The 27308-nt window shown below is 37.8% G+C and overlaps 1 protein-coding gene across 1 annotated transcript in view; it reads left to right on the plus strand.

Moving 5' to 3' along the window:
- Positions 1-5364: 5364 nt before the first annotated feature.
- Positions 5365-27308, plus strand: part of CASD1 (CAS1 domain containing 1) — a 46510-nt gene continuing 24566 nt past the window's right edge. The window contains exons 1-5 of the mRNA XM_046670222.1: positions 5365-6070; positions 14125-14221; positions 14735-14855; positions 23190-23234; positions 24248-24310. Coding sequence (XP_046526178.1) covers positions 5491-6070; positions 14125-14221; positions 14735-14855; positions 23190-23234; positions 24248-24310 — 906 coding nt within the window. The 5' untranslated portion in view covers positions 5365-5490. The remainder of the gene's footprint in view (positions 6071-14124; positions 14222-14734; positions 14856-23189; positions 23235-24247; positions 24311-27308) is intronic.

The following is a 27308-nucleotide window of genomic DNA, read 5'->3' on the forward strand; positions in this document are numbered from 1 at the left end:
TAAACAAATACAGTAAAGTTACAGGGTCCAAATCAACATACAAGAAAAATCAACATTTATTTCTACGACTAACAATGAAATAGCGAAAGAGAAATCAAGAACATAATCTCATTTATAGTTGCAACAAAAAGAATAAAATACCTACGAATAAACTTAAACAAAGAGGTGAAAGATCTGTACACTGAAAACTACAAAACATTGTTGAAAGAAATTGAAGAAGACACAAAGAAATGGAAAGATAATCCATGCTCATGGATTGGAAGAATTAACATAGTTAAAATGTCCATATTTCCTAAAGCAATCTACAGATTCAATGTAATCCCTATCAAAGTCTCAATGACATTTTTCATGGAAATCGAACAAAGAATCCTAAAATTTACATGGAACAACAAAAAACTCCAAATAGCCAAAGGAATCCTGAGAAGAAAAAAAACAAAGCTGGAGGTATCACACTCCCTGATTTAAAAATATACTACAAAGCTATAGTAATCAAAACAACATGGTACTAGGACAAAAACAGACACACAGATCAATGGAACAGAATCGAGAACCCAGAAACAAACCCACACATCTACGGACAGCTAATTTTCAACAAGGGAGCCAAGAACATACAATGGAGAAAGGAAAGTCTCTTAAATAAATGGTGTTGGGAAAATTGGATAGCCACATGCAAAGAATGAAAGTAGACCATTATCTTACACCATACACAAAAATTAACTCAAAACAGATTAAAGACTTGAATGTGAGACCTGAAGTCATAAAAGTCCTAGAAGAAAACGTAGGCAGTATGCTCTTCAACATAGGTCTTAACAGTATCTTTTTGAATACTATAGCTCACCAGGCAAAGGAAACAAAAGAAAAAATAAACAAATGGGACTCTATCAAATTAAACAGCTTCTGCATAACAAAGGAAACCATCAACAAAATGAAAAGACAACTTAACAATTGGGAGAAGATATTTGCAAATCATATATCTGATAAGGAGTTAACCTCCAAAATATATAAAGAACTCATACAGCTCAATAACAACAACAAAACAACTCTATTGGAAAATAGGCCAAGCATCTGAAAAGAAATTTTTCCATAGAAGATAAACGAATGGCCAACAGGCACATGAGAAGATGTTCATCATCACTAATGATTAGGGAAATGCAAATCAAAACTACAATGAGATATCACCTCATGCCCGTCAGAATGGCTATTATTTTTTTATTTTATCTTTTATTTTTTTTGCTTTTTCTCCCCAAATCCCCACAGTACATCATTGTATGTTTTAGTTATGGGTGCTTCTAGTTGTGGTATGTGGGACGCTGCCTCAACATGGTCTGATGAGTGGTGCCATGTCTGTGCCCCGGATCTGAACTGGCGAAACCCTGGGCCACTGAAGCAGAGCACGCAAACTTAACCACTCGGCCACGGGACCAGCCCCGTTAATGGCTATTATTAAAAAGACAAGAAATAACAAATGTTGGAGAGGATGTAGAGAAAAGAGAACTCTCATACACTGTGGGTGGGAACATAAACTGGTGCAGGCCCTGTGGAAAACAGTATGGAGATTCCTCAGAAAACTAAGAATAGAACTACTGTACAATCCAGCTATTCCACTTCTGGGTATTTATCCAAAGAACACGAAAACACTAAGCGGAAAAGATATTTGCAGCCCTATGCTCATTGCAGCATTATTCACAATAGCCGAGTCTTGGAAACAACCTAAATGCCCATCAATGGACTACTACTCAGCCATAAAAAAGACAAAATCTTGCCACTTGTGACAATATGGATGGAACTTGAGGGTATTATGGTAAGCAAAATAAGTCAGCTGGAGAGTCAAATACAGTATGATTTCTCTCATAAGTGGAAGATAACAACAACAAACACACACATAGATATGGAGATTAGATTGGTGGTTACCAGAGGGGAAGGGGGAGAGGGAAGAGTGGAAAAAAATAAAAGGGCACATGTGTATGGTAATGGATGGTAATTAGTCTTTGGGTGGTGAACATGATGTAGTCCACACAGAAATGGAAATATAATGACGTATACCCGAAATTTATACAATGTTACAAACCAACATTATCTCAGTAAAAATAAATAGCAGGAGTGACTTGAAGGATAGTGGTGTCAGTGAGCTAAATGGTAAACAACAAGATGCATGGGTTTGGAAGGAAAGTAAAACTGGTTTCCAGACATTGAGTCTCGGGTACCCTGAGATAATTAGTGAAGCTGAATATGTGAAAGAGGTCTGGAGCACATGAAAGCAATCAGGTTACATGCATGGATGCAGTATGATAGTTGAAGCCAACTTGTCATGTAGGTTTCCAAAAAAAGCAGGCAAAGGAGAGAACTCTAAAAAGCATTTTTATCTAAGGGGTTTGAAAAAGCAAGAGGATTCTTCTTGGAGACACATGGGAAAGGGAAGAAGAGAGCCAGAGGATATAGTGGCATGGAAGTCAAAAAGAGAGGATTTTAAGAAAGCAAATATTTCAACAATGCTGCACAATTAAGAAGGATAAAGCTAAGATAAAGACATGGGATTTGATAATTTAGGATGTGGTTGACATATGAAAAAGTGGTTTAGGTAAAGTAATAAGTACAAGTCAGTTTTCAAGTGTTTAAAAAATGAATAAATAGTCCAAAAAAATGGGAACAGTAATCGTAGACTGTTCTCTCAAGAAGTTTGATGGTTAAGGGAGAAGAGAGATTGTGTGGTGAGTTAAGGAAGGTGCTTTACATAGGAAGGATTTGAGCTTGAATACGGGGCAAACAGTGAAGAGGGAAAATTGAAGGTAGAAATAAAGAAGGGAAACATATGAGGCCAGGTTCTTGAATGAAATGGTATCCATATAATCAAGGACACAGATGAAAGAGACAGCTTTGGGAAGGGGGAGAAGGGGTTTTTCAAGTCAGAAGAGATCTATAGTTAATAATACTATATTGCATATTTCAAAGTTTTAAGAGTAGGTCTGAAAATTCTCATCACAAGAAAAAAAAATTTTTTTTTTGAGGAAGATTAGCCCTAAGCTAACATCTGTGCCCATCTTCCTCCACTTTATATGTGGGACACCTGACACAGCATGGCTTGATAAGCGGTGATAGGTCCATGTCTGGTATCTGAACTGGCGAACCCCAGGACGCAGAAGTGGAGAGTGAGAACGTAAACGTATGCCACTGGGCCAGCCCCACGAAAAAATATTTTGTAACTACGTACGGTGATGGATATTAACTAGACTTACAGTGGTGATCATTTCACAATTTACACAAATATTGAATCATTATGTTGTATACCTGAAACTAATATAATGTTATATGTCAATTATACCTCAAAAAAAATGAGATCAGTATAAACAGTAATGAATGGACACAGTAGAGTAGGAACAGTTTATACCAAAAGATGTCCACCTCAAAACTATGCTCCTCCTGTTGTGCTAGCTACTCTAATTTCAGTCTCCTTTTCTGGTCCTCGTTATCACCATGACCTATGACCTCTTGTGGTACAATGGGAAATAGATATTTGGTTTAAAAAAAAGGGAAAGGATAAAGCGTGGTAGTTTTTTCTGTTGTTGTGTTTTTGTTTTTTTTTTTTTAAGTAATGCAGGGTTGAAAAGTTCCTATCAGATGGTTTCTGTTTTTATTAGATTATTACGGGGTGAGGTAACTTGCTGAGCATTAGTAAACATTCTGGATAGTATAGGGGTAGGCAAATAAACTTGGAGCCACTAACTGGTTTTCAGCATTATCAGATTTGAGCTTAAGAAATTTCAGTCTGGTTAGAGGTATGGTGGAGAGGCAGGAAGATTGGATTTTTGAGCCAGACCTGAGGAAGGTGAGTTAAAACGATAAGAAATTCAGCAAGAGATCATGCCATAACCAAAGCAATAGCAAGGGAATGGAGAGGAGGCAACATAACTGAGAGTTATTTAGAAGGGGGAATGGGAGTGGAGCAAGCGGAGACCACAAAGTCAGCACTACTTTTTCCAGATATTTGTGAGAGAAGGAAAGAGGGATGGAGAGGTAAACACACAGAAACATGGAGTCCATGGATGTGTTTCACTAAAAAGAGAAACTTAACAGTGGCAGGGAAACAGCCAGCAGAGAGAGAATTTGAAGAAGACACAGCAAGAGGATGATTGACATGGGGATAACTAATGGGATTGTCAACGCTCCCAAGAAAGGCTTACAGGAAGAGATTCAGAGCAGAGGAGAAGGATTAGCTTTAAACTAGAGGAAAGGAAGAAAGAGGTCCACAAGCTATTTACAATACTTCAGAAAGCCTTCTGGAAACCGCAATTAAATAAAATGTCAAGTTTCTTTACTTTTGGCAGACATTGAATCAACCCCGCAGGCTAACACTGGTTATCCCACGCTTATCAGAAATTTTAATTTGCTGTTAATGACATCATAGAAATTTCTAGGATGCGATTGGTGGACCATATGCTGTTAGCAGAGTTATTTATCTGGTTTTTACAATATCTGATTTAATTCTTCCAGCACGTGATCAACGTTGGATCAGAACAGTGACAGCCAAAATTAAGTGACCATTTCCAGGGAGCAGTGCCTAGAGTTTGTACACTTATTTAACTTTATTGCTTATTAGCATTTCACCCATGACAGTGATGTATGTGATTTCATATAAGCGACAAAATCTTTCAAGATATGGGGTCTATGGATGAAAACATAATAAAAAGTCCTTGGACGAAACGAATTGGGGTGACAAGATCTCTATAGACCCTTCACATGTAACATTCTATAATTTTAAGACGGGCCTATAAACACAGGTTCAGGAATGGCTAAATGGGAAAGTTGTAAAGAATACTTGAAAACACCCCAAATAACCAACGACTCACTCTAAACACGGCCAGCAGAAAGGGAAGCAATGTAAATAACCATTCCCATCTGGAACGCAGCACAGGAGAGACAGAAAAAAAAAAAGAGGGCGAGAAATAACAAGCGCTTATCAAAAGTGAAGGATTGCTCGCTTTATTGACAACCACAAAACATTAACCAACTTTAGGAGCAGGAATGATCGTCATGAGCACACGTTATGGTTGGTGCAAGCCAACCCTTGTGTAAATACAAATGAAGAATGAGGTTCTTTTCTCACCAACGTCTACACTAAGCTAGGCTCATTCTGTATCTTGGGCCGCTGGAACTGAGCCAACTGAGAACTTAAGTTTCAAGAGAAATGGGCCAAGGAAGTGAGTTAAGACTGATCTTACTGGTGGGTTGGGTGCTAAAGACTGCCAGACCCACCAGAAAGCCTAACAATAATCCCCGGGGACCTTGGGGTTGGTCTTCGCGTACCAGCTGGGCAGGTTCCGGAAGTAGAAAATTTAGCAAAGGGTGTGTCGGGGAAGAGGGGAGCGGACGGATGTGTACTTTTGTTCCGGAACTGTAGTTTTATTGTCCCAACCTGGGTCAGTAAGCCAAGTGAAAGCCCAGGGCTCGCATTCGGGCCAGGTTGGAGCCCTGGTCCCATATCCGCACAGGCCCATGTCTCTGCCGCCGCCGCCGCCCGACGGCGCCCGTGACCTGGTGACCCCACAGGGCAGCATGGGGCCCGTGACCCCGGCGCCCTGGGCATCCGGAGCCCCCTCGCCAGAGCAGCCGCTCTTAAGGCAGGAGGCTAAAGGGGAGGAGGAGGAAGGGGAGGAGACAGGCGTCCAGGGCGCCGGGGCAACGGGCACGGGGGAGCAGCGGCGGCGGGGCTGGGGGGAGGCCGCCGAGACGGCCGCGGTCGAGGAGGGGCAGGTGGAGGCCAGGGACGCCGCGGCGGCGGCGGCGGCGGCGGGGACAGGCGCCCCGGCGGGCGGCGCGGGTGGCGGCCGCGGGGCCTGGCGGCGGCTCCTGGCCTGGCTGCGGCGGCGGCAGCCCCAGTGCTGCCCCTGTGCGGCGCCCCTTCCCCGCTCCGCCGCGCACTGTTGTCATGGAGGAACCAAGATGGCGGCTCTGGCCTACAACCTGGGCAAGCGGGAGATCAACCACTACTTCAGCGTGAGGAGCGCCAAGCTGCTGGCGCTGGTGGCCGTGCTGCTGCTCGCGGCGTGCCACCTCGCCTCCCGCCGCTACCGAGGTGAGCGGACCCTCCCCCTGCCCCAGCCGGCCGCGAGGAGGCGGCGACGCGGCGCCTGGAGGCCGCCCCCTCGCCCGACACCCGCCCACGCTCACGCGGCCGCCCGCGCGCCCGGCCCTTTGGGGAGGCGGGGGCCCCACGTGCCCCCAGATGTCCCCGGCGGCGGGCCAGGCGCCACTGGCCGACTGAGCAGACCCCAGGGCGGGCCGCCACTGGCCGAGGGCCTGTGGTCCGAGGCCCCCGAGCCGCCTGCGCGGGGGTCGGCGCGCCAACCCGGGCCTGGCCCGAGAGGCTCCTGCACGAGCCGGTCCGGGGAGACGCGCCGGCCCGGGGCTCGCGGGCTGGAGGTCGGACGGGCGGCCCTTGGGGACCAGCCCTCGGCGCATGAAGGCCAAGGCCGCTCGGCCGGGGCGCACCAGCTCCACGAGTAGGGTAGCGGACTCTGCGCCCTGGGCTCCGGCTCTGTAGCCTTTGTTTAGTCCGGCCCCCGTCCCGGAACAGCAGGGCCGAGCTGTTGTTGGACAGCCACAGGGGCCGCCCCGTGTGCCTCTGCCGCTGGGGCGGCAGCTGGCAAAAGATGCCCTTGGCCAAATGGAGGAGGTGTCACCCAGCCTTTGTAATTCCGAAACGTTTAAAGGGTTCTGGGTGCAGGCTTTTTCAGAGTAAAGTCATTGGGGCAGAGAGGCGAAAAGAAGTTAAGGGCTGACGGGAGTTGAGGTGGGCAATGAAAGCAAGGTGGGAGCCGTCTGAAAGGAGGCTTCCGCTGTGGGTTTTGAAGCTGGAGTAATGGGGGAAAGGAACTATGACCTCCTTATTTCGGAATGCATTATCTTTCAGTAATCAAGTGATGTTTGCTTGTCCTTCTTGATTGATTTCTTTTTTAAAAAAATTTCTCTGTAAAAATGCCACTAAGGGGCTGACAGGCTGAGGGAAATTAATAATGAATGATCTTTTATTTTTGGCCCGTAGTATTATCGAAGCCATTGTCGGGACAGCTCTTGGTGACTGTTAGATTAATTGGTCAAGATGTAATGTGTAATGGACAGGTGCGCATTTAACACTGTTGCCATTTAACTTCGCACCCCTTTGGCAAAATAACCAGTAAACAGGGTACTGAAATCTGAGCTCTCTTCTCATCTCAGAAACCTTTCAAAGTGTAGGACATGTTGGTCAGTTTTGCTGCTTTGTTTTCTCCAGTGCTTGAGAATTAAAAATCTTGTATTCTACTACCATACTGGATGAATAGCTCTTTATATAAATACACTAAATCGAATTAAAAAGATAAATTCTCTATACCCTTTGGCCTTTCTCCTCCAGCCTCCTATGGATCACAGCCCTATGACCTGACAGGGCTTTGGTTCATTTTAATTCAATAAACAGAAGTCCAACACTTTCATAAGCAAAATAAAACTAGCAATGTTGATGCGTTAATTCGTGGTAATTTTGAAGAGGATTTTCTAGCTACTGTTAATCATTTTATGCTAGTTTGGTATAAGAGGACAGTAATCTAACTCAGTTTTCTATTTGTGATGGTAGTGGAGATAAATTTTATAACTGCAGTGCTGTAGTCCTAAAGGTAAACATCCAGTTCCCCCTCCCTTTTTTAAATTGTGCTTTTATCTTCTGATAAATTTGGATACTAATTATTACATTTAGATTGTATATTTCATCCTTTCAAGATCTGTCATCAGCAGGGAAAATAGAATGTCAGATGGAACCTTATGAGTCAGTGTAGCAATCTGGGGTGGTTTATAAAGCCTCCTCCAGAAGCTAGTCATCAGCTTCAGTAGGTGCTTCAGTGCCTTGAGTGTGAAGTAGTACACCTGGTGGGTGTACTTGCCCAGACGGAATGTTGAGAACTTGAGCCAGAGACTGTTTGGGAAAAATAATGATCTTACCAGGAACTTCTTAGCCATCCTCATGCTTTGGCAGTGTCAAAGAGTCAGATGCAGTGCCCTTCACACAAACATAACCGTATGCTTGAATCACAGTATCAAAAATCTTTAGAATACTCAAGGTTCTTATATTACATGTGGAGCTTTAGGCTGTATATTAGTATCTCCAGTGTGTGGATATGAGTATGCCTCAGGCAAGGTAGAGTGAATGCAGTTTGAATACACGTGTTGAGGAGCTCTTGCTTTACAAACTACAGAAAGTAAAAGAAAGAATTACACACTACAGAAAGTAAAACTTGGCAAACACTACATGCTAACATTGAGCACTTATTATATGCCAGGTGCTGTTACATGTTTTAGCTCATTTTGTCTGTATGGCCATTCTGTGAGGTAGATACAGTTATGTTTCATCCTCTCTGCCTTCCCATTTTTAACATCTCTATAATCAGGATGAGCTTTCAAAACTTCGCTTGCATTTCTTTGGTAACATTTTTTCCAACTGTTCCATAAAATAGTAATGTGCCTTAGAATCAGTTGTCTTTGATTCAGTGAATCACGTTATTATTTCCGTTTTAAAGATGAGGCATGAGAGGTTAAGTTGCCTAAGGGTACACAGTTAGTTTCGGACTGAGCTAGGACCCAGTTAGTCTGCCTCATGCCATTACATGATAGCCTGCCTTTCTCACGGCTTCTTAGAGAGCAGTGATGTATAGAAGATGAAGTGAGAAAGCATCTTCCAGAGGGACATGGGCTAAACCACTTAGGAACACTAATTCAGCCTCACAATACCAGCCAAGAGTTTTCCTATTCTTTTTCCAGTACAGTGGTGATTTTCTAAAAGTTGGATGTGAAAAACTTCAAAATCTGACCACCTTACTTTTTATTACCTTTATTTGTTTTTTCCTTCTTCTTCCTAAATTTCAGTCTCACAGTCTAAATATGCTTTGCCTTCTTCCATATCTCACAGATATCTGATTTTCTCTGCCAGCAATGACCTTTCTGTACTTGAAAGTACAGATTTTTCCTTCAAGGCCTGGTTCAAATGTCACCACCAAAGAAGTAGGAATTAGGAATTCAGTGTTTCTACAGCAATTAGTACATACTTATCATGTTGTATTATAATAATTTGTATCTGTCTCCCCCACACAAACTGTGAGCTTCCAAGGGTATTTTATTCGTCCTTGAATCATCAGAGTTTAACACACCGGAAGAACTCAATGAAGAATTATTGGATAAATAGCTTTTCAGAGTCCTTAGTTCCTTCCGTTTTGCTCCTTGCATTTGGTTCTTTCAGTTTTAGTTGAGTTTCATGTTCTAATATCATGTTCTGATCTCAACTTTAGAAAGTAAGGTGGAGTCTTTTTGCATTGTTAATATTATTTTCACATAATATAGTAGAATGACATTTTAAAAATTATTCTTTTAACTGTATTTTTTCTAAATTTTATCAATCTCAAACATTACTGAATCATAAAGTGTCCATTAATATTGTGATTACAGATCAAAAATATCATTTCTGTGACAAGAGATCAGTATCTATAACCTTTAGGGTAGTGCCAATCTGGATACATTTTAATTTTTAATTGGTAAAGTTAACTTACTTCAAATGCCTTAAATTTGTTGAAATCTAATTCCTTTCTATCACTAGCATATTTAATGCAAATGTTAAATATTATTACCTGTTTTGGAGAAAAGTGACTTTGAAGCCTCAGAAATTAAAGCAAAGAAGCAGCTCTAGGTCTCTTAGCCTTTGCTTTCTTTGACTGCTCAGAAAGATCCTGATCTATATGACACCACTTTAATGAGGCACTCCTAGCTGTCGACAGAAAATTTAAGTCGTGATTTTTCGGAACAGATTAGAGTATAACTTGCTGAATTTTAGGCAGACAAAATATTCCACAGGTCATATTGTAAACGCTATGTTGTGGTGTTTTCATGCTTGGTAGTAAAACACACACAGCTTTGGGAGGATGATTCAGTCTAAAGGTGCAGTGCGCCAGAGGTATGCTATCCAAAGGAAAATGGAAGCTACAGTTTATTTAGCACCTCAGATGTTTTCTTTAGTTGTTACATTTTGTTTTTCACTTTTTTTTAACCTCTCTTTTGGCTTATTTTGTTTACTTCTAGTATCTTTCTGTTATAGAAAAATCACACATAAAAACCTGAGACTTTAGATTGACAAACCAGAATGCTTATGCTTAAGATAACAGGGTGAAGAGGAAGACAGCCATTCATCTAGATAATCTTAGTATTGGAGATAGCTGAAGTAGATAATTCTCTCTCTTTAGTTGCTTTTTTTTTTTTAAACTTGTGTTTCTAGCTTGATTTATCTGAGCATTTGACAACTTTTGTCTCATGCTGGTTGTATTAAGGTAGCTATCAAAATTATACTAGGCAATTGAAAATAATGACTGAGGCTTTGTTTTCTTTTGTTTGCAGTTTTTTTGGGTAAATTTTGAAAGGAAAATATATGCCAGCAGATATTTACGTATAGTTAGTATACATATTAAAAATGTGGCACATTGACTTATTTTAACATCTAGATTTACATTTAGTGATTTGACCCAAAAAATATTTTCTTCCCAAGAAAAGAGAACTTGTTTTAGACTATGGAATTTTGTGGAGTTTTCTTTTCTAGATCAAGGTAATTTATTTTTAATCAGATTGTAATAGTATTTATTATTACTACTATCTTTATTATTTTTCTGACAAATATAAAAAAGCCAGTCCCTTCTTGTATTTTCAGTTGTCCAGTTAGCAGTTCTATTACTTTTCTAATAATTCTTTGCATTAGATTCTCTCCATTAAGATAGCTGGGATAGTTTCTGTCTTCTGACTGGGCCTTCACTGATATGATACAGAGACTATTAATTTCAGATTCAAGGATTATAAAAAAAGCTTCACATCATAAAATAGATTAAAAAGAGTCATCATCAACTAGCATTCATTAGCAAATTAAGAATTTCTTCCCTGGAAAGATCAACAGTCTCTAAAATACTGTGTTTATAGTGTCTTTTGGTTGGTCACAGTTTCAAATCTGTTTTGCTATGGGGTTTTTCTAATATGGGTTCATCACATTAGAGCTATTGTTTTCCACTAGCTGAACTATGTGTGAATAGTAGTATTGAGGAGAGAAAGAAAAACTTTGCATTTTTAGAGACATTTTCTGGTATAGGAAACACTGGTTATTTTAAGATGTTAGTATGGTACTTCTATCTCCACAAAATGGTGTTGATAACGCTTACAGACGGTTAACAAATTACATAATCCTACACACTGAAGATTGATCAAGGTATGTTTCTGTTTAGACTTCTATTAAAAAACCAAAATAAAATAACAACAAAAAAAAAGAGGAAGAGAGAAAGAAGAAAGAAAAGGGAAAAAAACTTTATAGAATTGATACCTAGTTATTTCCAACTTCTTATTTTAAGAAAATAGATGTTACTAACTTTTTACTTTGTTTAATAGATGTATTTAAAGAGGTAGAAATGCAATAAGTATGGAATTATCATTCTAATTTTAAACATTTACTAGATTTTTAATAGGATTTTGCTCTATAGCCACTATAAAAGAATGTAGCAGGAGTGCTGTTTTTAGGAAAATAACTTAATTGTGTGTTCCTATAGGCCTTTCTGTACTCTTCCTTGGTTATTTATGTAGCTTAATTTTGTTTTTTAGGACTAGAATTAGTTTTTAATAATTGGAAGAATTAAGAACTGATTATTTATAGTTTCCTTACAGAGATGTTATTTAAAAATCTTTGAAATACAAAAACCCTGCACAGGCTACATATATAATTGCAAAAAATTAATAATTGATATTCTGCTTTCCTTATCTAGTTTTCCGCTGTGGGGGATCAGAATTGGCCACCTCAAAATGTGTCTCTTTGGCTTGATTATTTTTAAGAACAAAAGATTTTGAAAGAAACTTTGACCTTCCCCTAACTCCCTAAAAGAAATTGAAGATAAAGGCCTGTCTCCAGGGCAGGCCATCAGCATAGTTAACTCTGGGTATCCGGTAGACTGGGAGGATCCTTGCTAAGATTGGCACCTGAGCTAACATCTGTTGACAGTCTTCTTTTTTTTTTTTCCTTCTTTTTTCTTCTCCCCAAAGCCTGCCAGTATATAGTTGTGTATTCTAGTTGTAGGTCCTTCTGGTTCTCCTATGTGGGACACTGCCTCAGCATGGCCTGACGAGTGGTGCTAGGTCCGCGCTGAGGATCCAAACTGGCGAAACCCTGGGCCACCGAAGTGGGGCACATGAACTTAACCACTTAGCCATGGGGCTGGCCCCGCTAAGTCCACTCTTATCAAAGTTCTATTTACCAAACATCTGCTTTTCCATTTCCATGTGAATTGCCTTCCTCTCCTTTGAAATCCCAAACCACTACCCCCAACATCCTCCTTTGTCTTTAGCTGAAGATGGCATGTAAGATGAGAGCCTCTGCTATTTTGGCGAGTAGCTCAGTTTTCCTGAGTGTCTCCCGTGTATACATGTTATAAAGCTTTGTGTGATTTTCTCCTGTTATTCTGTCTCATGTGAATTTAATTAGTAGCCCAGCCAGAAGGACCCAAAGGGTAGAGGATATGTCTTCCTTCCCTACACCACCAATACAATAATGCAGTATTTTCACTTTTCCTTCCTCTTTTATTTTGTAATTTATGACACTGAAGTACCAACAGTTTCATTGTTTATGCATCCCTTTCTTGCATTTGTATCACCTTTTATCTGTATGTTGGCCAGATACATGGATAACTGGATTGAGAAGAGATGTGTTCTTCTACTTTAAATATTTTTGGGTATTCCCTATCCCGACCCTGAATGGTTCAGTACCATTTTTGTTCTGTAGTATCCCTCTTAGCAGACTCCCTATCCTGACCTTAACTATTTGTAAAATAAATAGAGCTTGGTGTTGACTGTTAACAAAGAACTAGAGATTAGATTAAATAATACATACATTTTATTATAACCTCATGATTAATCTATAAACATTCTATTTTTCCTTCATCCATTTGACATGTTGGAACTTTTTTAACGCCTCCAACCCCTTTTTAGCTCCTTCAGTCATTAAAGTGAATGTACAGTAAAATGGCAAAAGGACACAGGGTGACCACCTGTCCCAGTTTACACAGACCAAGGGGTTTCCCAGATGTGGAACTTTCTCTAAAACTATGACAGTCCCAACCAAACTGAGAAGAGTTGGTTGGTTATCCTAAAAGAAGGCAAGAGATATCAAGAGAGAGGCTGAATAACCGTGAAATCTGCATTTGTTACTGATACTGATCATGTGTATCTTCAGCCACCTTGTGGATAGCATAGTTTTAAGTTTATTTTTGTAAGATTATAAAAGGATGAAATTTTATTAAATTTTTAAAGAGGTTCTTTTTTTTTCCCTTTTTCTCCCCGAAGCCCCCCGGTACATAGTTGTGTATTTTTAGTTGTGGGTCCTTCTAGTTGTGGCATGTGGGATGCCACCTCGGCATGGCCTGATAAGCAGTGCCACGTCTGTGCCCAGGATTCGAACTGGCGAAACCTCAGGTCGCCCAAGTGGAGCACACGAACTTAACCGCCTGGCTATGGGGCCGGCCCCATAAAGAGGTTCTTGAATAAGCCTTTTTCTCTGTTGGCGCATTTACAGAATAAGGATAGCATACTTTCTCACAGGGAAATTGTGAAAATCAGGGAGTAGGTTTATAAAATATTTCAATATTTACTAGGTTTCCAGATATGATAATACACTATGTATTAAAATACTTGATTAGGAAGTCGTTTCCAAAGTCTTCTTCTTTATCCCTTAAACTTTTCTTTTCCAACTAGAAGTGGAAGTGATAAACAGATGTAAAGGCTAGTTTGAGATTGAGATGATGTCCCTAGAAAGAAAACCTGAAGCAGAAGGAACTGCCAAAGCAGTGAATGTAGCATTTAGGAGTTAGCAGTCTCCCTAAGATGAAGTATCTGTCATTAGTGGCTCTTACCCTCTTAAATATTAATACATTGATATTTACTATGCTTCTCATGGATGAGTAATATGTACCTAGAAGGTATAGTGAAACATGGAAAATTTTGTACTCTCTTATCTCAAAGAGTTTACATGAGGTCAGACAGCCAACATATAAAGCATTTAAAGTATTGTTTGCAACACTGTTGTGTTTGTTACAGGCAATGATTCATGTGAATACCTTCTCTCAAGTGGCAGATTTCTTGGAGAGAAAGTTTGGCAACCTCACAGTTGTATGATGCATAAATACAAAATCAGGTAAGCTTTCTTCATTTTGTTGTTTGTTTTCTAGGATGGGTCTTAATATCTAGAGAAAAGGAGTTGGTGAAGCAAAGAATGTACTATGCGGTACTTCTTCTCTGTATGATGGTAGAGAACTGCTGACGGAGGGTAGGGGTTGGAGTGAGTCCAAAAAAAAGCATTAGGGAAGGAGCTTTGGCCAAGCTGCGTTATGTCAGGTGAGAGAACTCGGCCCGGGAGTGAAGGGATTTTGCTTTGGAACTTGGATAGCTGCCTCATGGGGTTATTCTGAGATAATGGACATAAAGCACTTAAATATGGTTAGATTACATCTTTAACACTTAATAAATGAGGGCTGTTATTATTGAGAGTTAGTTGATTATACACAGACTGGTAGGTTAAACAAGCCTGACCATCTCTTTCTAAAGCAACATAACTACGTATAACAATCCTGTACTACTTTCTCTGTGCTTTGAAATACCAATATGCCAATTTTATTTATTTTAATTAACGTTTCTTTGTTGATTTCAGTGAAGCAAAGAACTGCCTTGTAGATAAACATATTGCATTTATTGGAGATTCCAGAATTCGTCAATTGTTTTATTCTTTTGTAAAAATAATTAATCCACAATTCAAAGAAGAAGGAAATAAGGTAAAATTTGTTTATTCTCTTCATTAGGGTATTGTTTTAGAAGTTAACCAACTGAAAAGTCATAGGGGGAATCTGCCTCTTCTCATTCACAAAAGGAACTGAAAGTTTTACTTTGATTTTGGAAAAGGCCAAGGGAAAAAAGGGATGGTTTGCCATTATGAGGAACATACGAAAAAGAAGTGGTGGGTAAGGTATTGGTAAGCTTTTTATTAACTTAAACTTTTAGTTTTCAGAGCTAATAAATTCTTTCCATGGAAAACTTTTTAAAAATTCCTTAGAAAGAAAACAAAGAGAAAATATCCCTTATCCTCCTTTTAATATTTTATCATCATTTTTTTCAGTCTCTTTTTTTAAACATACTTGTAATCTTTTAGCATGTACAATTTTATGTCTTCTTTCCCCACCACTTACCATAATTCACTGTATTATTATATAATCAACGTTAAGTGTTTTCCTAATGGCACTGTATTATTGAGTGGATATAATGTAATTTTATATAATCCTTCTTTTTCTTAACTTTTTGTAGTTTTCTAATTTTTTTATTTTGCAATTTAAAAAGGACATTTCCAATTACATCTTGTGTGAAAACTTTGCTTTGTAAAATTATTTCCTTCCGATGGAATCTCTACAATGCAAATATTAAGTTAGAATATAAACACTTCAAAAATTATTGATTATATTGCTAAACTGTTTCAATTTACACTGTAATTAGCAATGTGCGTAGAGCATAATTTTTTTGCAGCCTTGCTGGCACTGGGCAATCATGCTGGATAATGAAAACGACAATGCAACAAATTTCTGCTCTTTTTATTAGAAAATTTCTCATTTTAAAAATATATCTTTGGAAACTAACAATAATGAACATCTCTCTATAAGTCTCTTAATTAATTTGTTAGTTTTTTTTTTATGAATTGTCTCATCATATCCTTGTGTTTATACATTTTTAAGTGATCCAAGGTTCTAATCTGTCTTCAGCTGCATGACAAGTAGTGGGGAATGACAAGGAGAGAATAGTAAAGTACAAGAAAGTTCAGAATTGTAGGGGAAATAGCACATGAATTTGTGATGAAAATCTGCCTGTACACATCAACTTGCCCTGTGAAAAGGAGTTGAAAAATTAGGGACTTCACTGCTAAGTAGCTAGTCACATAGTGATAATGGTACTGGATACTGAATTCTTAGGAATTATTGTTTGTGAGATGAGTCCATAGGCTATTAGAGATTTTGTCCACTGGGAAAGGCTAGTATAGATTTTAAAGACGAATAATAGAAAAAGACAAAGTCAACTTTTCCTTTTACTTGATATGTATAAATGTATTTTCCATTTGTATTTATCTACACAAAATTATACAGAAGAGTTGGAACTATTTGATGACATGAGATCATCACAGTTTAAAGTAAAAAACTTTAGTAAATTTTTAAAAAGTAGAGAGATTTCTGATTTCAGAGAAATAGTTTTAATATTTAGCCTTAGAATAGTGTGACTTTCTGAAAATTGGAATAATGGAATTGGCAGCGGTTAGTTGAAAAAAACTACAATGGTTTAGTCTACAATCAAAAGTAGGTACAATATGGTACATTGTTTTTGAGCCCTAATTATAACAGCTAAATTTCCAACTTTTATTTTCTAGAGGTGCCCTGTTATCCCACAATTAAGAAAAAGGATGCATTTACATTTATAGACATTTTAAAAAGGAACAAAGATGCTTTGTCACAGTTTTTTTTTTTTTTGAGGCCGGTTAGCCCTGAGCTAACATCTGCTGCCAATCCTCTTTTTGCTGAGGAAGACTGGCCCTGAGCTAACATCCATGCCTATCTTCCTCTACTTTATATGTGGGATGCCTACCCCAGCATGGCTTGCCAAGCAGTTGCGTGTCCACACCCAGGATCCGAACTGGTGAACCCTGGGCCGCTGAAGTGGGAATATGTGAAATTAACCACTGCGCCACTGGGCCAGCTTCTGTCACGGTCTTAAAGAGACAGTTATTGAGAAACTGTTTAGTTCACATTGCTAGTGGAGCATTTGCTAAATTCTATTTTACTTATTTCTCTTGTCTCTCAACACCTTGAGGAAAGAGATTATGCATAATCATCATTATTTTTTAAATACATGTCTTGTGCCTGACATGGCCTGGAATATTTTAAAAACTGATTAATGGTTTTGGGGTTTTTTTTTTAGTCTTGTTATGGGTTTATTTAGGTGGAATAGGAGTATCAAAGATAATTCATTGTCTGAATTTGTTTCTTTTCTGTATTGAGGCAAATTTTTTTAAAAGAAGCTTTAGAGCCAGGCTTTTTTCAAATTATGTTTTGTGGATGACTAGTTCTGTGCAAAGCTCTGGTCAAATAAGTTTGGCAGAGCTGGAGATCATATCCCCTCTTAGATGGTTTTAATTTAGGCTAGGATATTAAAAACTTGAGAAGTCTTACAGTAAAGAAACCTGTTTCTGTTGCTTCCAGCCAAAGGGCAAGCTAGATACTCTGGGGGCCCCTTCTACCTCAAACCAGCTAGATCCTAGATTAAAAATATACTTGTTGATGTATTTCTAGACTTTCAGGAAATGGGAGACACTCCCCAAAAAAGGAACAAACTATGAAGCAAAACCAGAAATGAGAACAATAACAGTAGGCACACAGTAGAGATTTGGGTTGCCCCAAAGACAGATGCTAATAGCTGCAATGTCCTATATGCAGAAAACTAAGCTTTAGGCAAGCGTATTTCTCAATAGTAATATTGGAAACCAGAGGACTTAGTATTGGAAGTAGAGTAATACCTTTAAAGCTCTGAGAGAAAGTAAGTTTCACCCTAGATTTGGATACCTAGAATACAGATTTCTGTCTTCTTGAAATATGGGACATTTTCAGGTAAACACAAACTATAGGTTTACTGCCACATAGATTTATACTAAAGGAGTTTCTACAGGACAAACTTCAGGAAGGAGAGAAATAATTCAGAAAAAAATGATCTGAAATATAGCAAGCTATGGTTAAAGAAAATAGTAAAGATGTGTGTACATCTAAACAGTATCTGTATAAAATAATAATGTCTTTTTGCATTTTATAAAAAGACACTACTAAAGAACTGGCCAGTAATAGCATATAGTCAGAGGAAGATGATCACAAAGTATTTGATTGTCCTTTTTACTCCTTGAGGTATTATCTTACTTTAGACCTTAAGTCAGAGATACATAGTAAAACTTCAAGGGCAAAAAGCAAAAGGATAGAATTAAGATGTGTAAATTCCAAACCAGAAGAAGAAAATAATTAAAACCAAACTCATCTAATGTCAAATATATGTTTTATACAGACACACATATATACATACACATGCAAACACATACATACCCCTACACACATGTACATACATATGTGTGTGTGTATATAAAAACATTTATATAGACATGTAAAAATCAGTGTTTATATAATATGTATACGAAAAAAATCTATGTATATATAAGGGATCTAGAAATCAAAAAGTAAAATGAGGGGCCAGCCCAGTGGCACAGCGGTTAAGTTCACACGTTCTGCTTTGGTAGCCCGGGGTTCACCAGTTTGGATCCTGGGTGCAGACATGGCACTGCTTGGCAAGCCATGCTGTGGCAGGCATCCCACGTATAAAGTAGAGGAAGATGGGCATGGATGTTAGGTCAGGGCCAGTCTTCCTCAGCAAAAAAAGAGGAGGATTAGCAACAGATGTTAGCTCAGGGCTAATCTTCCTCAAAACAAAAAAAAAGTAAAATGATAGAAATGTTTATAATCAAAATAAGTGCAAGTAGTCTAAGTTTGTCAGCTAAACACATTTTCAGTTTGGTTTTGAAAAGAACTTTCTGCTGCTTAAAAAGACATACCTAAAACAAAAGGATATGGGACAGTTTTAATTAAAAATGAGAAAAGATTTACCAGACAAATACTTATTAAAGAAAGATAAGTCATATTAATATAAGACTAAATAGATTTTAAGGCAAAAAACATTATTAGGGCTACAGATTTTTTTAATGATAAAAGGTTCAGATCACTAAGAAGATTTTAAACTTGTAGGCATTTACTAAACTAGCCTTTAAAATATATAAAGCAAAAATTAATATGATTACAGTGAGAAGTTGACAAATTCTCATTCATAGTGGGAGAATTGCACACTGCTTATACAACTAATGATAGAAGAAGCAAATAAAATTAGTAAACATAGAGTTTACTCTTATAGACTACATATAGATTATTAATATGCTGATTTTACAAACTTATAGCTCAATACTTAAAGAATACACTGAAAAATCAGAGAATATATTTCTTCAAAGCACCCATGGAACCTTTTTTTGACCACATATTGGGCCATTAAGCAAGTCCTAACAATATCAGAGAATTGGTATCATTCTTTCTCTATTAGGTAAGTTTCTTTATATTCTAACTTAATCTGTTAAAAATTCTAGAAATTTACAGTAAGTGGTCTTAATGGTGAAATGTTAGACACATTTCCATTAACCTCAGGAAGATGAGGATATCCATTTTTGCTGCTTCTATTCAACTTTGTATTAGAGGTTCTTAGCCAAAGAAAGATAATTTAAAGATGTAAGGATTGGACAGAGAGAAACTCAAGATTTCATATGATACAGTTATCTACGTAGAAAACCCCAAAGAGTCTATAGAAAATTTACTAGATATAATAAAAATTTTAACAAGATAGCTAACCATAAGATGAACATACAAAAATTAATCGTAGTTACTCAATAAAGCTGTTAAAAATTAATTGCATATCGACATGCCAGGAATATAGAGTTCAAGAACATTTAAAATATACTGTGTGCAATAGTAACAAAAATCATATACAGGCATACCTTGTTTTATTGCGCTTCTCATTATTGCGCTTCGCAGATATTGCATTTTTTGCAAGACTTTCACCAGCAAAAAGATTACAACTCGCTGAAGGCTCTGCTGGTAGTTAGCATTTTTTAGCAATAAAATATTTTTTAATTAAGGTATGTGTGTTGGTTTTTAGACATAGTGCTGTTGCATACTTAATCGACTATAGTGTAAACATAATTTTTATATGCACTGGGAAACCAAAAAATTCACGTCACTCGCTTTATTACCATATTCGCTTGATTGCAGTGGTCTGGAACCAAACCTACAGTATCTCTGAGGTATGCCTGTAGTACATAGGAATAAACCTAGCAAATGTGGAACAGCTGTATGCAGAAAAATCATAAAATTTTATTCAAAGACGATTTAAAATGATATAATTAAGTGGAAGATTTGTACTATATTCTGGAATGGGAAGACACGATATTGTAAAGATGTCAGTTATTCTCAAATTGATCTATAGGTTCAACATAATTCAAATAAAATCCTAACAGGATTTGTTGTGGAACTTTACCAAGTGATTTCTAAATTTTGTATGGAAGAGTAGTGGACAAAGCATAACCATGAAAGATTTGAAGACCAAGGTGGAAAGGGCTTGTTCTCTGATATCAAAACTTACTTTACCTCTGTAGTAATTAAGACAGCATGGTATTAGTAGAGCTGGACAAACCAATGGAACAGAATATAAAGCTCTAAAATAGACACATGCGTATACAAAGACTTAGTAAGTAACAGATATGCCATTGAAGATCTCTGGGGAAAGGAGGGTCTATCCAATTAATCATGGTGAGGCAATTGGTTATATATACGGAAAAATGTGAAATTGGGCTCCTGCCTTACACCATCAAGTAAAATCATTTCTAGATGAATTTAGACTTAAATGTGAAGCCAAACCTTTGAAACCTTTAGGGAAAAAAAAGTAGGAGAATATCTTCATTACTTCAAGTGGGGAAAAATTTCTTACTTGGGAAACAATAAGTGCTAACTGTAAAATAAAAGATGGATAAATTCACATACCTTAAGATTGAGTATTTGTTCATTAAAAGATACTTTAAAGGAGCCAGCCTTGTGGCCGAGTGGTTAAGTTCGTGCATTCGGCTTCGGTGGGCCAGGCTTTTGCCCATTCAGATCCTGGGCACGGACACAGCACCACTCATCAGGCCATGCTGAGGTAGGGTCCCACGTAGCACAGCCAGAAGGACCTACAACTAGAATATACAACTATGTTATGTACTGGGGGCCTGTGGGGAGAAGAAAAGAAAAAGAGAAAGATTGGCAACAGATGTTAGCTCAGATGCCAATCTTTAAAAAAATAAAATAAAATAAATACCTTAAAGAAAAAAGACAAGCTATAAACCAGAGAAGATACCTCTCTTACATCCAAGAGAGATAAGGAATCACAAATTAATAAGAAAGACAAACCAATGGAAAACAGGAAAGGCATGACCAGGCATTTCACAGAAGAGGAAGCATAAATCCCAGTGTAAATCTGAAAGATGTTTAACCTCATTCGTAATGAGGGAAAGGCACATTAAGACCATAGCAAGATACCATTTTATACATACCTAGTTTAGTCGCAGAAATTAAATTTAACAACAGCAAAAAATACGAAGTCCGAAAGATGTATGAGAGAGACTATATCTCATAAACTGTTGATACATGCCTAAGTTTTTAAGGATGAAATACTAGGATGTCTGCAATGTACTTTCATGTGGTTCAGCAAAAAAGAAAAACTGTATGTGTGTGCAAAGAGAGACATGAAGCTAGTGTAGAAAATGTTAACAATTGGGAAAGGGTGTTTCGGTGTTTATTATAATTTTGTCAACTTTGTTGTAAGTTTGAAATTTTTCAAAATTAAAAGTTGGAGGGAAAGCCAACAACACTAAATAATATATCATCTAAGCATGCATATACGTATGACAAAACTATATAGTGAAAAAGAAAGCAAAATATAGACAAAATTTAAGACGGTAGTTTCCTTTGGGTGAAGCAAGGAATTAAGAGAGGGTGAGGTCCACAAAAGTCATTCAGTGTGTTGGCAGTGCTCTGATTTGTGCCATGGATTCATGAATGCTTATTTATTTTTACTATACTTTATGACTTACATATATGTGACATATGCTCTTGTATATATCAAATGTTACATTAAAATAATAAAGGAAAAAGAAGAAAGAGATTGAATTGAATTAACTGAGTTATGCAGAAGAAGAAAAAAGAAAGTTCATGACACATTATTTCTCTGAGGAAGAATTTTAGCAAGGTTAGGATGGCATAGGAGGAGGAAAATACCTGTGTGATTTTCCCTGACCCAGTATTTCCCAGACTTATTTGACCAAGGAAGCTCTTTTCATATAACATACCTTCAAGTTCCAGTGAATTAATGGTCCCAAGAGTCCTTTCAGGAAATGACGCTTGAGCAGGACTAACAAGAATTTTAAAAGTTAGCCTGTTTATAAAGCAAGCTTTATTTCACAGAGATATAAAAATAAAAACTGTCTGTCTGATTAAATTAAGGAAAACATTTCAACCTAGGTTTTAGGAAGAGAATTAGTTTCTTACTGACCCCCTCTATCCCCCATTCCACCTTGGATTTTTTTTCCCCACTCTGGATTTTTAACTCTGAAAGGATTTCTATTCTTTACATGGAACACTTGGTTACAAGAAGTTGTCTCTAAATTTTGATTTTTTTCTACAGCTGGACTATTTATCTACTATAGTCTTCAAAGTGAAACCTACAATTGCCCGGAGTCATATATGTCCACTCCGTTCAGACAGGACCTATACTAGTATATTGATGAGAATGGGCTAGATGTTGCTGTAGCAACAAACCACCCTACAATCTTAACAAAACAGAAGTTCTTTTCTCACTTAGCCCTGCATCTCCTAGGTGGGTTGGCAAGAGGCTTTGCTCCACGTGGTCATTCAGGGATTCCTGCTGTTGGAATTTTTGCCATCTTGCAGTTGTACCATTTGGAACGTTCAGTCTCTCGGTCTCTGCATCAGGTTAAGCCAGAGACGAGAGAAATACCCTGGGAAATTCAGCCTGCGAGCTACCCGCATCATATCTAGCCACATTACATTGGCCAGACTTATCCATGTGGTCCTGTCTAACTGGAAGGGACTCAGCAAATGTAGGGAAGCAATCCATACCTGCTATAGATAATAATACTAGGACTAAATTGGAATTGATGCAAGCTTGGCAAAAAGATAATTTATATAAGTATGTTCACATGTCTACTTGTTTGTAGTTAACGTTTTATCTTTGAATTATATCTTAGATGTTGAAAATCACATATGAACAATTTAACTAGTATCACTTACTTCTTGGTATTCTAGCAGGTCTTTTTCCTTTCGGGTTGAATATAGATAATTGAGATATGGTGTGTAAATGAATTAAAACAGCTAAAGGGAAAGTTATTTACATAAAATTAATCTTTACGTTAATATTTCTCTGTTGTCTCTCTTTTTTTATGGCAGCATGAAAACATTCCTTTTGAAGACAAGATTGCGTCAGTTAAAGTAGTAAGTCCATGTAATAGTAAGCTAAATGTTATAATGTTGAAACTATATTCATTCGTTAATTTATTTGCAGATCAGCCAATCCTTTATACATATTAAATATACTTGAGTGTATGGAGAATAGATCAGAATAGTAAAATAATTGAGTGAATGTTTCTCTTCACTGTTTTGTGTAATAAAATAGAAAACTTGGTTTCAGATTTTTATCAAGGGAAAAATAGTCTTGTACATTAATTTGAAACTAGTATGTGTCCATGAAAGAACATATGTGAATTTTCTGAATTTCCAGTGACAGCGACTTCTCCTATGAATATGGTGGGGATCAAAACAAAAATGTCCTAGACCTAACAGAGCTTGCAAGTCATTATAGTTTTCTACATTCAGTTGAATGTGGGATAAGGATGGCAAAAAGGAAAAAGTGGGGCATTAGGAATGTATAGAGCAAGGAACTAAAGGAACCACATCCTTGAGGAAGTGATGTTTTAACTGAGGCCTCATAAGTAGGAGCTTGTCAGGCTCAGTGGAAGAATGTACCAGCACTGTAGGAAGAAGAGACAGTATATGCAAAGTCCAGGAGAAAAAGGAGCATATAATGCATTCTAGGAGCTGAATGAGAACCAGCAGAGTACTTAGAGCAAGGGGGAAAGTGTCAGGAGAAGAGGCAGAATGTGTAGGCAGAGGCCAGATCCTGCATCTTCTTAGCAATTTTAAGGACTTTGGAATTTATTCTGAGGGGAGTTGGAAGGCCTTGAATATTTAAGCAGGGATGTAGCAAGATCAGATGTAAATTTTTAAAAGATTACTCTGGCTAAAATGTGGAAAGTAGTTTAGAGGGAGGCAAAGGTGGATACAAGGAGCACTATTGTGAGATTCTTGCCAAGTTGAGCTGAGAGATGAAGATGTAGACAAGGTGGTGTTTTTCTTTTCTGTACTCTCTAAGAGATATGCTAATGTTTATTTTGAATGGTGGGTATATCTGTTTCTTTGACTTTTTCTTTTCTTAATTTCTCTTTTAGGATTTTCTGTGGCATCCAGAAGTTAATGGTTCTATGAAACAATGTATCAAAGTGTGGACTGAGGTCTGTATTTGAAAATACAGCCTTTTGGGTTTTGAGCAGCCAAATTTTTAAAGCTCATGAGCATCCATTGTTTTTCTCCCCCTTGCTCACTGTCCCACTCTCCTGTACTTCATACCAACCTTCTTGATAGCAATTAAGCTGTGCTGTATTGACTCTATCATTTTACTGAGAAGAGACATTTTGATCTAGCATCTCTGCTATCGCCATTCTAACCCTAAGGCTTATACCATATGGGATGCTTATACCATACTTTCCAGACTTAAAATTTTCTGTTACTGCTGTAGCTCAGTTCATTCAAACCCAGGTAATCTCTCTAGCATAATACACATCCTCTTGAGCATATTTCCACTTTATCCTTCAAACTCATGCCCAGATACTTCAGGAAGCTTTTCCTTAATAGCCTGTTTTCTTCCCTTTTGTCATTACATTTGTGACCAAAAGTCCGGCCTAGTATGTTTTGGTTCATAATGTTTGGAGATAAATTAGATATAAGGGCAAGTAGACTATTAACCTCAGAAAAGCCCTAAGTTCTCACAAGTCCAGTTTAGAACCTCCAGTAGTCACAGTAGCCCACATATAGCCTCCTTGTCTGTCCTTTAATTAAACCTGTATTCTTTCCCAGAAGTATTTGCATTTTGGATGGATAAAACAATATTCAATTTTGTTGACCTTGTTTTGCTTAATTACTTGTGCTGCAATGGTGTTTTTCTTTGCTTCTTTTCACAGTAAATGTTTAGTACTGCAACCACATCATACACCAAATAGGCTTTTGTGGGATCTGGTGAGAACTTAGTTAACATTTCTAGCTTTGTTTCTTTGAGAAAGTGTTTTTAAGTTTTCAAAAACCAAACATGCAGAGTTCTAGAATTCAACTTTGTGATAAATTGGGATCTTGCACAATTAATTGTATTTTGTTTCTATTGATAAGTTTTTAAATGTCCAGAAGTGTAGAATAATGTTATATGTATATTTCAAATGATTTAAACATGTTTCATATTTGTGCTGGTCCCAAAAGTATATCCATTAAAGTAGTAGAAATTCAGTTAAACAAACATCATTGCAATATAATTTATAAGTCTTGCAAGATTACAGAAAACCCTTATTAATTACTAACCTGGAGATATGTTGATTATCCAGATTTTCTTTTTTTTTTTTTTAAAGATTTTAATTTTCCTTTTTCTCCCCAAAGCCCCCTGGTACATAGTTGTATATTTTTAGTTGTGGGTCCTTCTAGTTGTGGCATGTGGGATGCCGCCTCAGCATGGCCTGACAGGCAGTACCACGTCCAGCCCAGGATCCGAATTGGCAAAACCTTGGGCCGTTGAAGTGGAGCACACAAACTTAACCACTTGGCCACAGGGCCGGCCCCCTTAACCAGATTTTCAATTCTTGTAATTAGCTAAAACTAGTTTTTGGAGCTTTAGATTCTAATGTCAGACTCCTTATGATTATTGGTCAAAAGAAATATTCAACTTTTTCAGGTAGATGGCCATGTAATTATCTAAGATTGATTAGTTTATTGGTTTCATTCATTCAAAGAATATGTATGTATGCATATATTTATGTATTTATGTTTGACTAATTCCATAGCAAGCTGCTAGATCCTGAGAATACAAAGATCTATGTTTTTATTTTTTATGTACTATTTTTAGCTTTCTGCTGGGTATCAGGAGTGTGGCTGGGAATTAGACCCAGTCTCAGCCCTCGAAATTTACAGTCTAGTAGATAGTGACTTTTTGATGAATAATGATGTGGTAAGATGAAGAGTAACAACAGTATTGAACACCAAGGACTATAAAAGCACTATGAATGGAGGTCCTTAGGGTTGGGGTTGGTTAGAGTATAGGTGATGATCTAAAAAAGTTTACCCGGGGCTGGTCCGATGGTGTAGTGGTTAAGTTCGCACACTGTACTTTGGCAGCCTGGGGTTCGCAGGTTTGGATCCCAGGCGGAGACCTACACACTGCTCATCAAGCCATGCTGTGGTGGCATCCCATATACAAAATAGCGGAAGATTGGCACCGATGTTGGCTCAGCGACAGCCTTCCTCAAGCAAAAAAAGGAGGATTGGCAACAGATGTTAGCTCAGGGCCGATCTTCCTCACCAAAAAAAAAAAAAAGAAAAACCCACTTTACCGAGGAGATAATATTTCCAAAAGAACTGTGGGTTAGAAAGATATACTAATTAACTGAAGTAGCCTAATAGAAGTCTACAGGCATAAAAACAAAGTTGAATTTAGACGACTCTACTGTTAGTCAACAGATATTTATAAATCACCTGCCGTTTTCTCAGCACTAGGCTAAAAACTGTTGGTACCCTGGTTAACATAATAGAGTTCCTTTCCTCAAAGAGCTACTAGATGAGTGGCAGATATAGGTAATTAAGGAAGCAATGTGACAAGTGCCAAAATGGGGAAAGTATAGGGTAAATAGGATTACAGAGGATAGGCACTAAATCTAATTTTTAAAGTTTTTAAAACTAGTTTTCAGATAAAATGATCTTAAAGGTGGGTCTGGAGTGAGAAAGGAGGTTATTCCATGCAAAGGAAATAGCATATGCAAGGATGCTGAAGATAGAGTATAGCCTATTCAAGGTATCACCGGCAGTTTTAATGTGGGTAGAGCTAGAATTCAAAGTGCTCCTCTATTTATGTTTGGTTTGGTTGTTAATTTTATACTCTTCATTTTGGAAGAGACCTAAGAGATGAAGTAAGCAGATACTAGACTATGAATAATATCCTAAGCTCTATTTGATAGGGTATAGATTTACTTTATCCATTTTTTGATTACTTCTAAATACTTCAGAGTCTATCTCCCCAAAATAAGAATGTTGGATTGATTTTATTTTGAGGGTAGTGGAGAACCGCTGAAAGTTTTAAACAGGAGAATACAATATAGTGGGGTAGTAGTAGGAAATTAGGCTAAATTGTGAAGAAATGAGTGATTTAGATTTACATCTCTATGTGAATGGTGGTCATTAAGAAGTCTGAGGAGTCTT

Source organism: Equus quagga, chromosome 8, assembly GCF_021613505.1.
Source record: "Equus quagga isolate Etosha38 chromosome 8, UCLA_HA_Equagga_1.0, whole genome shotgun sequence".
Lineage (NCBI taxonomy): Eukaryota > Metazoa > Chordata > Mammalia > Perissodactyla > Equidae > Equus > Equus quagga.